Source organism: Sorex fumeus, unplaced genomic scaffold (assembly GCF_029834395.1).
Source record: "Sorex fumeus unplaced genomic scaffold, SorFum_2.1 ptg000042l, whole genome shotgun sequence".
Taxonomy (NCBI): Eukaryota; Metazoa; Chordata; class Mammalia; order Eulipotyphla; family Soricidae; genus Sorex; species Sorex fumeus.
The window spans coordinates 2546261-2562711 of record NW_026606099.1 but is presented as its reverse complement, the minus strand read 5'-3'; the positions used below and the strand labels follow the sequence as shown (position 1 = coordinate 2562711).

General features: G+C 40.4%; 1 protein-coding gene across 1 annotated transcript in view; it reads right to left on the bottom strand.

The window, feature by feature from the left end:
* TLN2 (talin 2) overlaps nucleotides 1-16451 on the bottom strand; it is a 175290-nt gene that overhangs the window by 135420 nt on the left and 23419 nt on the right. Inside the window, exons 7-9 of the mRNA XM_056120009.1 lie at nucleotides 7500-7563; nucleotides 5700-5804; nucleotides 1872-2027 (exon numbers count right to left, since the gene is read on the bottom strand). Of these exons, the coding sequence (XP_055975984.1) occupies nucleotides 1872-2027; nucleotides 5700-5804; nucleotides 7500-7563 (325 nt within the window). The remainder of the gene's footprint in view (nucleotides 1-1871; nucleotides 2028-5699; nucleotides 5805-7499; nucleotides 7564-16451) is intronic.

Here is a 16451-nt window from a genome sequence, read left to right as displayed (position 1 = left end):
AGAGAGAGAGAGACAGAGACAGAGACAGAGACAGAGACAGAGACAGAGACAGAGAAAGAGAGAGGAAGGAAGAAAATGAGAGGAAGGAATAAAATTTTTTCAAACACTTGAAAATTAAATAAAAAAGGGAGAGAAGAAAAGAATTTTGAGATGCTACAAGCTTCAATCCATCTTTATACTTTAATAAAAATATCAGTATTCCCTTTTTTCTTTTCCTTGAGGTAATTTCTGAGATTTCTAATGATTTTTAATTTGTTTTTAAAGTAGCTTTATATAATAATGAGTTAATACTGATATCTGTTTTTTAATTAAAATTTTTAGTGAAGCAAAATAGTTTTTATTGAAAAGTTTAGAGAGATGTGAGGATAAAAAATATGTTTGAATGATCATGGGCATTTCCAGAGTGGAAAAAAGCCTGAGGTCTTGTTTTAAGGGACAAAAAACCGCTCCTCCCCCGCCACCGAAAAAAAAAATCCACCAACAGTAAACAGTAGGAAAGGAGGATCAGGAAATCTGGGTATTTTAGCCTGTCTTCCAATATTATGGATCAAAATAACTTTTATTGATATTTCCATCATAAAAATGATATCCAGGGGCTGGAGAGATAGCACAGCGGGTAGGTGTTTGCCTTGCACGCAGCCGACCTGGGTTCGATTCCCAGCATCCCATATGGTCCCCTGAGCACCACCAGGAGTAACTCCTGAGTGCAGAGCCAGGAGTAATCCCTGTGCATCACCAGTTGTGACCCGAAAAGCAAAAAGAAAAAAATATATCCAGTTAGCTACATTGGAAAGCGAGGACTTGGTTTTCTGAGCATTTTCCTAGTTAAGGGTAAGGTAGGCAGTGCTCTGACTATAAGTGGAAGGTTTGTGTTCTGGGAAGTCCTTCGAATGGCAAGTGTCGACCAGTGATGACAGTTCATAATTCCCTTTTTTCTCCCTAATGTCTTGGGGGAAGACTTGCCTAAATGTAAACTGAATTTCAAGAGTTCACTACACCAGAATGGTAAACTTCAGGAATTTTAAAGAAATGATTATTGTTAATGTATTTTTTTTAACGGAAACACAGTGTTGGGGCCCTGGAGCTCAAGCTGGTTCGAATCTGTGGTATACTAAAGTTCAAGCCAGTGGTATTGGGGCCATGAGATTCATACTCAGTGATGCTGGGATTATGGGGTGCAATTTTGGGGACTAAACTTGGAGTCTTATTCTTGTGAGGCATGTACTGTACCACTAGAACCATCTCTGCAGCCTAAACCTCAGTGTTTTTCCACTTTTTAAAAATTTTCCCCTTGCTCTACACAGTAAATGGCAAAAATCAGTCCCACAGGTCAGTGTGGCTGTAGCTGAGATTACCCAGTTACACTCTGTTGAGAATAACAGCAGCAGTTAAGTGGAGGAACTCAGAGGCTGGAAGGTGAGGACACACCGAGACTCTCTCCACTTCCCACGTGCTGCATTTCTCATTTATCATCATCCTGTTGAACCGTCACAGCTCAGAGGAAGTGTCAATTTCTCCATACCCAGATGAGTAGATGAAGGCACAAAGAGAGGTAACATGAACAAGGTCACAGAGTTAGAAAATGATAAACTGGTTCCAAATATTATCTGAAGTCTATTATACTCTGCAGAGGAACTTGGAGTCTTAACCAAGGAGACCCAATGGACCCATATGGCTCCTACCTTTTTTGACAAATGCCCCCTCTCCAAGAGCACCCTATCTACTCTTGTCCTAGCTGCCCTCTAAGACCAGGACGCCCAAACCCCCAAGTCTTCTGACCCATTTGGCAACACACATGCCCCTGTGATATCCCCTCTCCAGTCCTTCATGCACCCTCCCAATGCCCCCAGCCCTGCCCAGCCCACCCCTACCAGAGTGAAGCTCTTGGGAGAGGCTGCCCAGCGTTTGACTGTGGTGAGTGGCCACTCCTGTAGCACCTCCTTGGTCTTCTCATCCACCCGCATCACCGAGTCCTTGGTGATCCCCAGCAGGCGAGGCACTAGCTTGTTTTTGCCTTTCATCTTTTCCTAGAATGGGAGACACCAAGAGCTCATGTTCTTCCTCTGCATGTAGCTGGTGTTGCTAGGCAATACGGGAGTTTGCAGAGCCTCATCTGTAGTCAATCTCCATATGCAGCATTTCAAAATGGGGCTACAGGAAAAGTGGGGTTTCAATACAGGGTAACAAATTTACTAAATTACAAAGACCTCAGAGACTGGAAGTATCCAGAAAGGCACATTACAGAAACCCTGTTTAGAGTTAGGAAAATAAAAACCAGGATCAAAAACAAAAAAAAAAAAAAAAAGAAAGGAGAGACCAAAATGAGAAAACAGCAAATTATTTCTTTATTTTAAGAAGGTGAGTTCCATATATGATTGTTTCCAGTAGCCAACTTAGTGACAAAACAGGGTTGATATGGAATATAAATAGGAAACTTTAGCTATAAAGAATTATCTAAAACTATGCTAAGTAGAATCTTCAAAATTAAGAGCAAGTGATTAAAAACTAATTAGAATAAACATGATAGTAAAAAAAACTTCATATACTGCTTCTGTAATATATATATCATTTTTCAGATGAACAAATTAAGGTGTTGAGCTCTCAAGGTTGTACAGGTATCCACTTACTTCTCAAGGGTATATTCTACTATCCTGGATTCTGGACCAATCTTCTTGACCAACACCTGAGCACTTTCTATTATGACAACATGAAGTATAACAATATGATTATTAGGACAAGCTGTTCCTATAGAAGAATATATGGTAGAGGCTCAACAGATATTAAAAGAGCTCTTTGCTTATAAGTCATCTCAAAATCCTTTGGCATAGTTCTGTTCAATATCAGTGATGTCTAGGATATTACATTTCAGTTTCTGGCTTTTGGAAATAATAGTGCATGATGTAAGTTTCAGGTGTGTTCCACTAAAAATCAACATTGTGTAAGGTAGTAGACTATCATATTACTTAAGACCACCACTTCAAGTCTGTCCACACACAACTGAACTCTTTCACTCTCACCGCCCTTTCCCCCTCTCCTAGCCACTCATCTTCTTAATAGTATAAAAGTATTTCTGTGTAATTTAGTTTTTCTTTTTCTTCTCTATACCACATTAAATTACATCATACAATGTTTGTCTTTTTTTAACTGACTTACAAGAGAATTTTATAAGAAGTAGGTAAATTTTATCAAATATCTTGTGATTTTATGTAAAATGAGCATTTAGTGCTGTCTTTCCTATTTCAGCTTTATTAAGATATAATTTACATAACATTTAAGATCCAGGTATGCAATGTGAGTTTCTATATAGATAGACCACAAAAGTGCGATTTCAATGATGTTACTGACATGTCACTTCACAGAAACACTGTTTGGCTGTTATAATGAAAATATTAGACATCTACTCTCTTAAAAATTTTCAAGCATGTAGTACTGTGTTGTTAACTAGTCACCAAATAGTGCATTGGATTCTTAGAACTGACTCCATTTAGGACTATAAGCTTATACACTTGCAACTAACATATCATTCCCCACTGGTAACCACTTGTGTCTGAGTTGAGTGCTCTAGAATTCCCCATCTATGAAGATCATACATTTGCCTCTGCTGACATATTTTACTCAGCACTGCTCAGTGGTTGTGAACTACAGCTTTGAAGACAGAGAGACAAGAATTCAAGTCCTTATACCTCCAGCTGAGGCATTTCATCCTCTGGGTCTCTATTCTGTCATTTATGAAAAACAGATACACTGACAGTCCCTCCATCATGTTGCCCATGGATGTGAATAAGATGTGTCTGAAACAAGAGTTGATTGCAGGCTGTGGTTGATCTTACTGATACTGGGAAGTGGAGTCCTTATTACCTAGAAGACGAGGGACCATTCAAAACCCCACTGATAGTCTAAAATTGCTACGAAATTCAATTTTCAATTTCCAGATTCAATTTCTAATTTTTCAAATTAGATCACCATGACCTACACTTACAAAGCTTTAATGTTTGAGTTTCGGTCTACAGTGATTGGACACCCATCCCTCCACCAGTGTACATTTTTCACCATCAATGTCTCCAGTATCGCTACTGCTCCTACCCCAGACTCACCCCATGCCCCTGCCTCTATGGCAGACAGTTTCACTCTTACTCTCTCTCTACTTATGGGCATTATGGTTTGCAATACAGATAATGAGAGGCCATCATGTTTGGTCCTTTATCTACTTTCAGCACACATCTCCCATCCCAAGCGATCCCTCCAACCATCATTGACTTAGTGATCTCTTCTCTATCTCAGCTGCCTTCTCCCCCAGCTCAGAAGGCAGGCTTCCAACTGTTGGAGCAATCTTCCTAGCCCTGTCTCTACTGTCCTTGGGTGTTAGTCTCATCTAAATGTTATTCTAAATAAAAACAAAGTGATTCATTCATGATCATTTATAGAGGCTTTGGCCTTTTCTGAATATATTGGGTGAGGCAACTAATTGGCACTAAGCTGCTCTCTTTACCAGACTATCTTAAGCAGCTCATGTCATGGAGGGGTAAAGTGAAGTATCTATGCATCTGTCTCCCTGAACATCCTCGAGGACAACAGAACTGCCTTCTGTTCCAGTTCTCTTAAGCTGCAGTTTACTTTAAAACCTCCAAAACCAGTCTGTCACTGGCCTTTTGACTTGTCTCCTGGATGCAGCTACCACAGAGTTGGTGATTTTCTCATTGGTCTTAAACAGCACAAAAAAACCTGTACCATATGGCAGGGCTTTTTGGAGAGAGCAAAAGGTAGGAGAGGGATGCATAGCATCACAGCAAAACAAGTAAGGTAAAGGTAAGGTAAAGCTCCTTCCATTGTTTATCAATTTGCTCGAGCGGGCCCAGTAATGTCTCCATTGGCGACTTTTGTTGTTACTGTGTTTGGCATATCGAATATATCACAGGTAGCTTGCCAGGCTCTGCCGTGTGAGCGAGATACTCTCGGTAGCTTGCCGGGTTCTCCAAGAGGGGCAGAGGAATCGAACTCCGGTCGGCCATGTTGGCTGCATGCAAGGCAAACGCCCTACCGCTGTGCTATCGCTCCAGCAAAACAAGTAATAATATATATATATATATATTCAAATTCTATTTACTAACAAAAAGAATGTATGGGAGGTTGGGAAAAGCAAGAGAAATAAAGCTAAAGAATCAGTGGGGAATCAGTTAACTGAAGAAAATACCCAGGGAGGTCTCCAAAATTCCCGGGGTGAATTTAAAAAATGTATCTTCCCATGCAAAAGACAAGTGATTCTGAAGAAATATATGAGGGTCACAAAAATCCAAAGGTATACAAGTTAGGTACCACATTCACCAAATGGACTTGATTTGTTCTGTCCTGGCCAACAACCTTTTCTTCGTCCAGGAAGTTTGTGATAGTCTTACAGGAAATATTCTTCAGGCAAAGTAATGCTGAGTGAATGTGAACACATCCCCTTTGAGACTGATGCACAGCGAAGCTTGAGCCTAGCCAAGACACAGTGGCTCTAAGCCTGTGTATGTGGTGCCACATCTGCCAGCCTGACAGCCCAAATCCTTATTGTCTGTCCCAGTGTTTTAAACGAGGGTCCTCCTCACCCACCACTGCATTTGTAAATGCTACCTGTTGGAATGACAAACTAAGGTGAGCAATAACAAGTGAAAGGGAAAGAGATGGCAGAGGCAAATGCCCACTAAGCCCTCTCAGCTCACCTTCACCAGAAAGAAGGATACTCCATAGGTCCGGAGGGAGCGAGCCAGTTTGACATACTTGACCTTGGCTTCTATTTCATTCATCTCTCCACAGTTCTTGTGTTCCTGAAAAAATGATGGTGAGAGGGGCCCGTTTGGTGACTGTAGCTCTGCCCCCCAGGAGGGCAGTGAGTACTGAGGGAGGAAGTGAGTACACATAGAGGGAGAGAGGATGACGCACCAATAAGCCATGGAAGATGCGTGTACTGAAGACCATTCCATGACATGGACCACATATGGCCACAGGTCTGAGTGTGGAGAATGGTCTACTACAGACTTCTTAGCAATAGTCAGAGCCCAAACTCCCTATGGTTCTCACAACTCTCTGCAATGATTCATGAGCACACACCATGGCAGGAGCAGGGTTTGTAACTGCAATCTGATTTTCAAAGGAATTATGCACACAAAAAAGTCAGAACTAACACTTTAAGTGAGTTAGAAAAAGGTTCTTTTTGGGAACCTTCCAATACTACCCAAAATACTGTTTTTTTCTTTGCAGAGATAGTAAAATGAGTAGGGTATCTGCTTTGCACACGGCTCACCCTGGTTCAATACCCAGCACCCTCTATGGTCTTCTGAGTGTGCCTGAAGTGATTCCTAAGTGCAGAGCCAGGAATGAGCCCCAAGCATGACTAAGTGTAGTCCCCAAAACCAAAAATCAATACCCCCTGAACCCAAAATACTGGTTCCCAAGGCAGAGTGCACAAAAGCCTACATGTCACAGTATTCAGATATAAAGCTGGATAAAAATATGTCCTATACATGGAAAATTTTTATTTTCATGACACTACCAGAGATAACTTCTGTATTATGGATTCACTAGAATAACTGTGATTTTCCCACTGGTTTCCAGGCAACATGAATTTTAGAATAAATTCTAAAATTTTTTACAAAGAAATTTTGTCTTTTAAGTTATTTTATTTTATTTTTAGGGCTGGAGCGATAGCACAGTGGTAGGGCGTTCGCCTTACAAGTGGCCAACATGGCCGACCCGAGTTCGATTCCTCCGCCCCTCTCAGAGAGCCCGGCAAGCTACCGAGAGTATTCGATATGCCAGACACAGTAACAACAAAGTCTCCAATGGAGACGTTACTGGGCCCGCTCGAGCAAATCGACGATCAACGGGAGGGCCTTTACCTTTACCTTTTACCTTTATTTTAAAAACATTTAAAACCTGAATTTTCCAGGTTTCTACACTTAAAATGTAATAAAAGAAATCTCTCATGATAAAGAAACTCCTTGGAGCTCCTTCCAAAGTACGGTCATGGTCACGGTCCTCCTGTTGTTCATCGATTTGCTCAAGTGGGCCCAGTAACGTCTCCATAGTGAGATTTGTTGCTACTGTGTTTCACATATTAACTATGTCATGGGTAGCTTGCCAGGCTTTGCTGTGCGGGTGAGATACACTCGGTAGCTTGCCGGGCTCTCTGAGAGGGGCGGAGGAATTGAACCCGGCTGGCTGCGCACAAGGCAAACGCCCTACCCACTGTGCTATCACTCCAGCCCAACAAAGTACAGTTAATGGAAAAATCTCCTTGTTTTAATCTTACCAAAATAATGTCCATGGAACTGTACTAGGGAGGACAAAGTAAATTTTAACTAAAATGTATGAATTAAGACAACAAGTCTGTATGAAGCAGAACCATCAACTTCTTGACTTTTAGTCACTAATAACTTATTATCAAGGGGAATTCAGGCATGGGGTATAAACTATTGGTGCAGTAGAAAATAGGGAGTGGGGAAATAAAGCAGTTCCAATACCTGAAATATTCTCTTTTCAGCACCTCTCTGCTTAATGTATTCTTTGGGCAGGAATTCTTTGAGACTGAGAAAGAGAAATAAAAAAGACGTAAGGCATTTATCACGTCCTCTAATGAGAAGTAAAGAGAATTAATAAAATTCACGGTGAACTCACTAAGTGTCCTGGAATATTCTGGCACAATTAAGGATAGATGGACATATTGTACAACACAGTAAAATAACACAAATATAAAGCTGATTGATGAAGAGGGCCATGTTAATATAACTGAAGAAGAGAGGACTTTTGGGCTACTCTGCAAAGTGGTAAAGTGAAGGGCAAAATAATAGAGAGCTTTGGCATGAAAGGGAAGAAATGTTTTCATTTATAAAAGAACATCAGTGTTGTTAGTATGTATAATAAAGATAATATAAGGATAAACTAGAGTTACGAATGATAACTAGTTTCTAAAGAAAGAAGGGAAAACAAGGATAAGGAAATTTCTCTAAACATGCGTCAGGACTTTTTCACTCTGAAACAATATGTACCCAAAAGGGGCAGGGATGGGGAAGCAATACCTTAAAATCAGAAGCAAGAAAACAAATGAAATTAAAAGTATATAAAAATAACAGAAAAACTATGGTGAAAAGTTACTTCCAGTTACTTTGACAAAGTCTTTTGACTTAACATCCCTACTGGGATATATTGTAAACTGAATTACAGTAGATTTGTAAATATTGCTATCATTTAAAAATCAAACTTCTAAGCATATACATCATTAGAATTTTATATTTAATTGGAGGATGTTATATATAATTAGCAGAGAGTAAGTTAAACATTTACCAAAATGTTTTATATTTTGATAAGAAAAAACCATAAAAAGTAAATGCAAAAGGCCAAACAATCATTTTACAATCCTCAATGATATAAGCAATAAGTCAAAACAGACATCAGTAGCAGCTAAAACCAATAAGGGGAAAGTTTATGGATAATTTTAAGAAGGATTAGTACAATCACATTAAAATTCAGTGGTCAATTTTAATATTAGAGAAAATGGGATAACCAAAGTACATCTCCTGACTGATATAACAGAATTATACAGCACCACTTTTCCCTCTGTACTTTGGAAATATTCCTGGAAAAAAGAAAAATTAATACATGACTGCACTAGAAATTAATTAAGGCTGTAGCTCTAAATGCTATTTTGCCAAAAAAAAAAAAAAGAGATAGAAGAACATAGTGAGTGATATTACTAAGACACAATCAGACAAATCCCAACATAAGAAATTTTATAAAAAAAATAGCACTCCTGGGAATATATCCCAGAGAGGCAAAAAGAGCAGAGTTGAAATGACATCTGCACTTGTATGTTCATCGCTGCACTATTCACAACAGCCAAAATCTGGAAAAAAACCAAGTGCCCGAAAACAGAGGACTGGTTAAAAAAACTTTGGTACATCTACACAATGTAATACTATGCAGCTGTTAGAAAAGATGAAGTCATGAAATCTGCATACAAGTGTTTCTACATGGAAAGTATCTTGCTAAGTGAAATGAGTCAGAAAGATAGGGACAGACATAGAAAGACTACACTCATCTGGGGAATATAAAGTAACAGAATGGGAGATGAACACCCAAGAATAGTTGAGATAAAGTACCAGGAGGTCTGCTCCATGGCTTGGAAGCTGGCAGCACATGCCGGGGAAAAAGGCAGCGCAGATAGAGAAGGGAACACGAAGTAAAGGGTGTTTGGAAGATTCGCTTGGGATGCGAGATGCGTGCTGAAAGTAGACTGTAGACCAAACACGATGGCTACTCAATACCTCTATTGCAAACCACAACACCCTAAAGGAAAGAGAGAGCAAAAGGGAATTCCCTGCCACAGAGGTGGGGCGGGGTGGGGGGATGGGGCCAGGGGATGGGAGGGCTACTGGGTTCATTGGTGGTAGAGAATGGGCACTAGTGGAGGGATGGGTACTCGATCACTGTAGAACTGAAACCCAAGTAGGAAAGTTTAGAAGTCTAAAACTGTACCTCATGGTGCGTCACTAATAAAAATTTCTTTAAAATGAAGGGATTGGTGGTCAGAAAAAAAAGGCTGGTCACAGGAAGGGGACACAGTAACTATAACAGTTTACATATATATATATATATATATATATGTATCTGCTACAAATCTATGGTAACAAAACAGTGCTAGTATAAGAATATAGATCAGTAGAATGGAATCGAAAGATTAGAATTAAACTCTTACCTTTGTCACCAATTGGTTTTCAACAAAGATATCAAGTCAACTTAATGATGAAAGACTACAGACGGTATTCTTTACAGAGATGGTGCTGGGACATTTGGATATGCATATGCAAAACCATGAAGTTGAATCCTCTGTCATACTATACTAAACCTCAAAACAAATTATTCCTACCCATTAGATTAAAACTAGAAAATTTATATATGAAAATATAGAGAAAGGGCCTCAATAGATGGTTCAAGAGTCTGCAAGGCATACTTTGCATGTGCGAACCCTAGGTTGATCTTTGACACAGCATGATCCTCTGAGCACTGTTGGGTATTCACCTCCATCAAAACAGAAGAAACTTTAAAGACAAACCTTTATGACTATGGGTTAGGTAATGTGTATGCATCAATAATAATAATAATGGACAGAGAGATAGTACAGGGTGTACTGTGTTTGCCTTGCATATGGCCAACCTGGGTTTGATCCTCAGCATGCTGCATGCCCTCTGAACACAGTCAGGAAAAATTCCTAAGTAAAAAGCTGGGAGTGGGGCTGGAGCAACAGCACAGCGGATAGGGTGTTTGCCTTACACGCAGCCAACATGGCCGATGCAGGTTCGATTCCCAGCATCCCATATGGTCCCCCGAGCACCGCCAGGAGTAATTCCTGAGTGCATGAGCCAGGAGTAACCCCTGAGCATCGCTGAGTGTGACCCAAAAAACAAAACAAAAAAAAAAGCTGGGAGTAACTCCTGAGTATTGCCAGGAGTGAGCAAAAACCAGTAATAATAGTAATAATACCCAAACAGTAATTGGAATACCTCAAAATTTTATCATTTGAACTACAAATTACACCATCAAGAAAGTGAAAAGGTCCTCAACAGAATGACAGAAAATTCCTGCTGCTCTGTATTTTAAAAATAATTTACATACAGAATACACAAAAACTATCATGAGTAAATAATAAAAAGATGAAACAATGAAAAATAGGCAGAAGTTCTTGAAAGTATACTGGAGAAATAGTCTTAATATATAATGTCTCTCTGATTACAAAGGTCAAAAGCACATGAAAAAATGTTAGCTCCAGTACTATCAAAATAATGCAAAAGAAAAACCATGGCACAATACAGGGAATAGTCACAAGGATAACTATAATAAAAAGATGGACAATAACAAGTGTTGGGGAAGGTATGAAGAAGAACCCTTCTACATGGGTGGTGGGAAAGTATATTGATGGGAACAGCTGTTGTGGAAGGCAATTACATAGTCCTCAAAATATTAACCAGCAATTACATTCTTAGGTAGATATACAAGAAAAATTTTACATTAAAATATGTCTCACAAACATCTGCACAGTTTTTCCACAATGTTCACAAGATGTTCACAATTCATAATAGCCAAAAACAACTGAAGTGATTGATTGATAAATAAAATGTGGTTTACCCATAAAATGGAACATTATTGGTCAATGGAAGAGAATTAAGAATTATTCGTGCTACAGTATGGAAACACTATACTAAGTGAAAGAAGTCAATGACAAAGGCCAAATATTCTGTATTTATATGAAGTGTCCACAATAGTTCTATAGAGACAGAAGGGATTAGTTGTGGCAAAGACTGTATGGGAATAGGAAATGAACGTGTGACTATAAAGACACAGGAACTATTTTAGGAGGGAGAAAAATGTCCTAAAATTAGATTGTGGTGATGGTTGCATAATTGTGACTCTATTAAACAACAAACAACTGCACTTGAATGCTCTATGTGTGTAGTATAAAGGCTGTATCACAATGCGGCTGTTTATATGTATACTTTTAAAATATCAACTGAATATAATTTGTATATTTGTTTGAATTCTAAGATGAATCAAGAAATATGTGCTTTTTAAAAATTTTTTATTAGTGAGACACCATGAGGTACAGTTGTAGACTTACAAATTTTGTGCTTGGGTTTCAATTATAGTGAGTTGGTATTAAATGATACTAGAGAATTATTGCTAACTTTGTTGGGTGTTAAGATGGATTTGAAGCTTTAATAATTTCTAAAAGTTATTATTATTTTTAAATTTGTCCAAGAAACAGAACAAAGACCCTAGAAATAAAATTCTATGCTGTCTTAGAGGGGAAGCTGGAGGGGGCTGGGGAGCTGGGGAGCAGGTTAACTAGATGGGAGACATGGAAACGATGTTTTTTGTGGCAATCATAAAATAGCAGAAACAGATGTCAATGTAATTCTCTAAACCTGACTTTTAAAAATCACTGTTAAGCAATAAATTTTCATCAAATAATTTTTAACTGAAAAGCAAACATAAAAATAAAGTATGTGCTTTCTGAGTTTCATTTGAAAATTCTGCAGCAATAAAAAGTTGCGGGGGCAGCTGAAGAGTCTACAATCTAGTAGACTAAAACAAAAATGATGACAAGCAGTCAGTCTAGAAATTATTTTAAACAAAAATTGTAGAAGCATGTGAGAGACATTGAAATGTCAGGAGAGGTGAAGACTTTAGCACCAGCAGCTCACTCTGATCTCATCAAGAGACCAAGTTGGTTGACAGGAGGGATCCAAGATCTATGGAAGTAGCAAGAGCATGTCACTCCTTAGCCAAAGCATCAAACATGTTGGCAGAAGGAAAGTAATGACCAAGAGAGTGGAAATGCCAGAGTCACATTAGAGGAAGGTGAGATGCGGAAGAAAAGGGATATAGTCAAGGTCAGTGGACTTATTAGTATCAGGGGAGTCTCTGGCTTTCCAGAATGGGTGACCCTGAAGCTCAGGCAACCGAGGGTTCTGTGGGAGCCCATGGAAGGGGCACAGTGGCCTGTGGAATCACAGCTGCAGGGCAGGACAAAGATCTGGATGTGGTTCCCAAAGGAACCCAGCAGGGAGCCCTAGGACACCCCTTCAGAATAGTAACTAACTTGAGAAAACAGCAGGGTTGAGAATTTATCCCTGGGTCAGGCAGAAGCACAGCCTTGGAGCACTCTAGTGAGAAGATCATGTGCAGTCACAAGCTGCAATAACACTCCAACTCTGCAAAACAATTGTTCCTTCCCCCTCCTGTCTTCTCTCCCCTCCCCCCCTCCGCCCACAACACAGTTGAGTTGCTACTGAGAACAGTGCTAGGAGCTGGCACACAAGGTGTTACAGCTGCCATTGCAAAGCTGATGGGGTGGAGGTAAGGAGTGTGCGTGTTCTCCTGGGCGGTGGCATGTACTTTCTGCGCTAAACCAGCAAAATGCATTATGTGAGTCCAAAACTGGAAGAAGCAGGCAGTCTGCCATCCTGCTGGCCAGAGGTGGTGCCACGCTCCTGTCTGTTTTGATCACCCAGCCTGCCTACCTGCTGTTAGATGGCATCTGGGACTTGCCAATGGTTTCTGAGAAAGAGTCAGAAGGTCAAAACTGAATGGAAGTTTCTCTCCCACTTAAGGAGCCTCTGGCAAAACAATGTCCACCTACTGCCAAGTATGTTTGCCTTAAAAGAGCAGCCAATTCAATTTCACTTCTCAGTATCTACCCCAAGACACAAAACTATTCACTCAAAATGATATAAGCACAACACTGTTCATAGCAGCACTTTAGCACAGTAGCCAGGATATGGAATCAGCCATGTACCCAAGGACAGATGTGTGGTATATATACACACAATGGAATACTACACAGCCTCAAGGAAAGATCAGATCATGCAATAGCTGAAGCTTGGATGGAACCGGAGAATAGGTTCAAGTCAGAAGAAGAAGGACAAATACTGGATGATCTCACGTATCTGTGGTATATAAAATAACAGGGCAAGAGAATGCAAGGTACCAATAAAAGGGCAAACCATTGGCCATAGATTATAGAAATGAGACCAGGGAAGGAAATAAATAGATGAGAGTAGTAAGAAGAGTTGGAAAGGAGGTAATAGGGGCAGGGGGCAGGGGCCTTGGGCACAAGAGTGCTGTAGGTGTGTGGTCTTGGTATATATCTAAACTACAGAGCAAACAACAGCACAAGCAGGAAATCCAAGCTACAATAATCAAACTTTAAAATATGCCTATTAAGGAGCCATACTTGGGGGTGGGAGGGAATCTGGGGACACTGATGAAGGGAAGTTGACACGGGTGGTATTGGGACATTGTATGCCAGAAACCCTATTACACACAATTTTGTAAATCGTGGTGCATTAATAAAAAATATTTGAAAAGAAGAAAAATAGCAGTGTCTGCATGCCATGGACTGAGACCAGTGCCTCCAAACGGGCAGGAGGCCACTGGTAGCTATGATGATCATGGTTCCCCCTTCACCAAGAAGGTAGCCCCACCAAAGCTTGTCTTGCTCTGGGCTGCTGGTGGCTGTGAGCCTCGCTGTGCTCTGGCCTCAACAGCTGCCTCTAATCTCCAGTGGGGGTTTCACACATACCACTCTCCTGCATTCCCCTGCATTGATCACAACACAACAGAAAGTGTTGTGCACACACCAGTCCCATGCCCTCGAGCCAAGGACAGGAACCCGTTTGGCACAGAAATCTGTAGGTTCCTAGGCAGAGGGTTCTGGAGTTTGAAGATGGTCAGGGAGGGAGGCACCAAGCAGTGGGGATGCTGCAGCAAGTGGCAGGAAGAAGGCCCCAGTGGGAGCAAAACACTGTGAGCAGTCGGAAGTGGACAACAGGAAAAAAAGTGCCAAAAAGTGTGACAGTGACCCCTACATTCTACTGCTCCACAACGGGGTGAGGAGCGTGAAGTCAGGCACTAAGGCAGAGGAAACACAGAAGCAAGGATGCCTTCTCTAGTTCTGCTTTAAAAACCATGTCTCCAGCCACATTCTGACAAGAGCACCCAGCAGACTGACTCCCAAGGAAGGATGCATGTTTGAAGAGATGCCAGAGGAGTAGTTGACTTAAGACCTCTGATGGTGGCAAAAAGATTTGTTGGTTGACCATAGAATCCTCTTGCATTTGTGGGGGGAAATTTCCAAGTACACTCGGATTTTTTTCCTCACAGACAGCACAGCCTGGTTGCTTTGTTTTCTCAGGGGAATGTTAAGCAGAAGCGTCATCATGAAACAGGAGAGCTGTTGCTGTGCTGTGACTTGCATGTGGCCTGCTGTGTGCTCCCAGCCAAGAGCCTTTACTTTGGTTAGCACAGTCATAGAACGGGACCTGCTTGTCTGACTTGTGACACCCATCTAAAGCCCCTGTATCATGTTACAAAACCAACCAAAAATGTGAATACAAGCTTTGGTGCTGCCAGACAATTGTAACTGTAAAACAAATGTTAATTGTGGAAAACTCTGAAATACATGGGGAAGTCCATCAGTTTGGAATCTATATACTTATCAAGGATGAACAGGTTTACTTGCTGCATACCTCTGTCTCTGATTCCTTCCCACCACCTCTCTCCCTAACAATCGCTTTTTTGTGTGTTAGTTTCCAGACATATTTTATTTTGATCCCATTTGCATGTATTTACAAACAATAAATACAGCTTCTCTTTGTACATTTTTATTTAAGTAAAGTAAGTAAAAGTAAAGGCCCTCCCGTTGATCATCGATTTGCTCGAGCGGGCCCAGTAACATCTCCATTGGAGACTTTGTTGTTACTGTGTCTGGCATATCGAATACTCTCGGTAGCTTGCCGGGCTCTCCGAGAGGGGCAGAGGAATCGAACTCAGGTCGGCCATGTTGGCCGCTTGTAAGGCGAATGCCCTACCGCTGTGCTATTTTTTTTTATGTTTTTGATTTTGGGACCACACCTAGTGGTGCTCAGGGTTTACTCTTAGCTCTGGACTCAGGGATCACTTCTGGAGGGACTCAAGAGATCAAATATGGTGCTAGAGATCAAACCTACGTGAGCTGCATGCCAGGCAAGTACTCTATCCGCTAGACCATCCCTGTGGCCCCACTTTGTGGGTTTTTAAATATAATAGACTCATATTTAGAAATGGCTTGTATCCTATGTAAAGCACTGCGGTGTTTTTCTATATTTAAATCCGTGCCACTGAATTGACGTGGAATGCTAAGTTATTGATTTCACATTCTGGATTACTTCTGAGGATGAATGCTTTTTTATATCTTGATAAAACAGTTGGGTGAATTTCCTCTTTTCTCAAGTGCCTATTGCTACCCTGAGTGACCTTTTCCTTAGTGTTTTTTTAAATTTTTTTTCTGGATATTTATTTGTTCTTGATAGTATTTACTGTATAAGGACAAATTTCTTCACATTGTCTGTAGCGTCACTCAAGTTGATGACATCTTTTCCTAATATTTTTAGTGTTCATCAAGGTAGATCTAACAGCCTTTAAGAACTCCCATATCCTCTTATATCCAAATGCCACCCTACTAGTGTTTTATTTATTTATTTATTTATTTATTTTTTGTTTTTCTTTTTTGGGTCACACCCTGCGGTGTTCAGGGGTTACTCCTGGCTCTACACTCAGGAATTACTCCTGGCGGTGCTCAGGGATGCTGGGATTCAAACCTGGGTCAGCTGCATGCGAGGCAAATGCCCTACCCACTGTGTTATTGCTCCAGCCCCCCCACTAGTGTTTTAATAACTACAACTTTATATGAAAAAATGGATGCTTAGAAATCATCTGTAAATTGTCCATTAGACTTTGACATTCTTCAACCTTGTATGGTCCTTATTATTTTCTCCTACTTTTGTGAGACTTTTTTGTGAATTTAACACAATTTATAAATTTAGATAGAGTTGTTTGTATGACATCAAGTCTTTGTCTATATAACACTTCAAATTATTTCA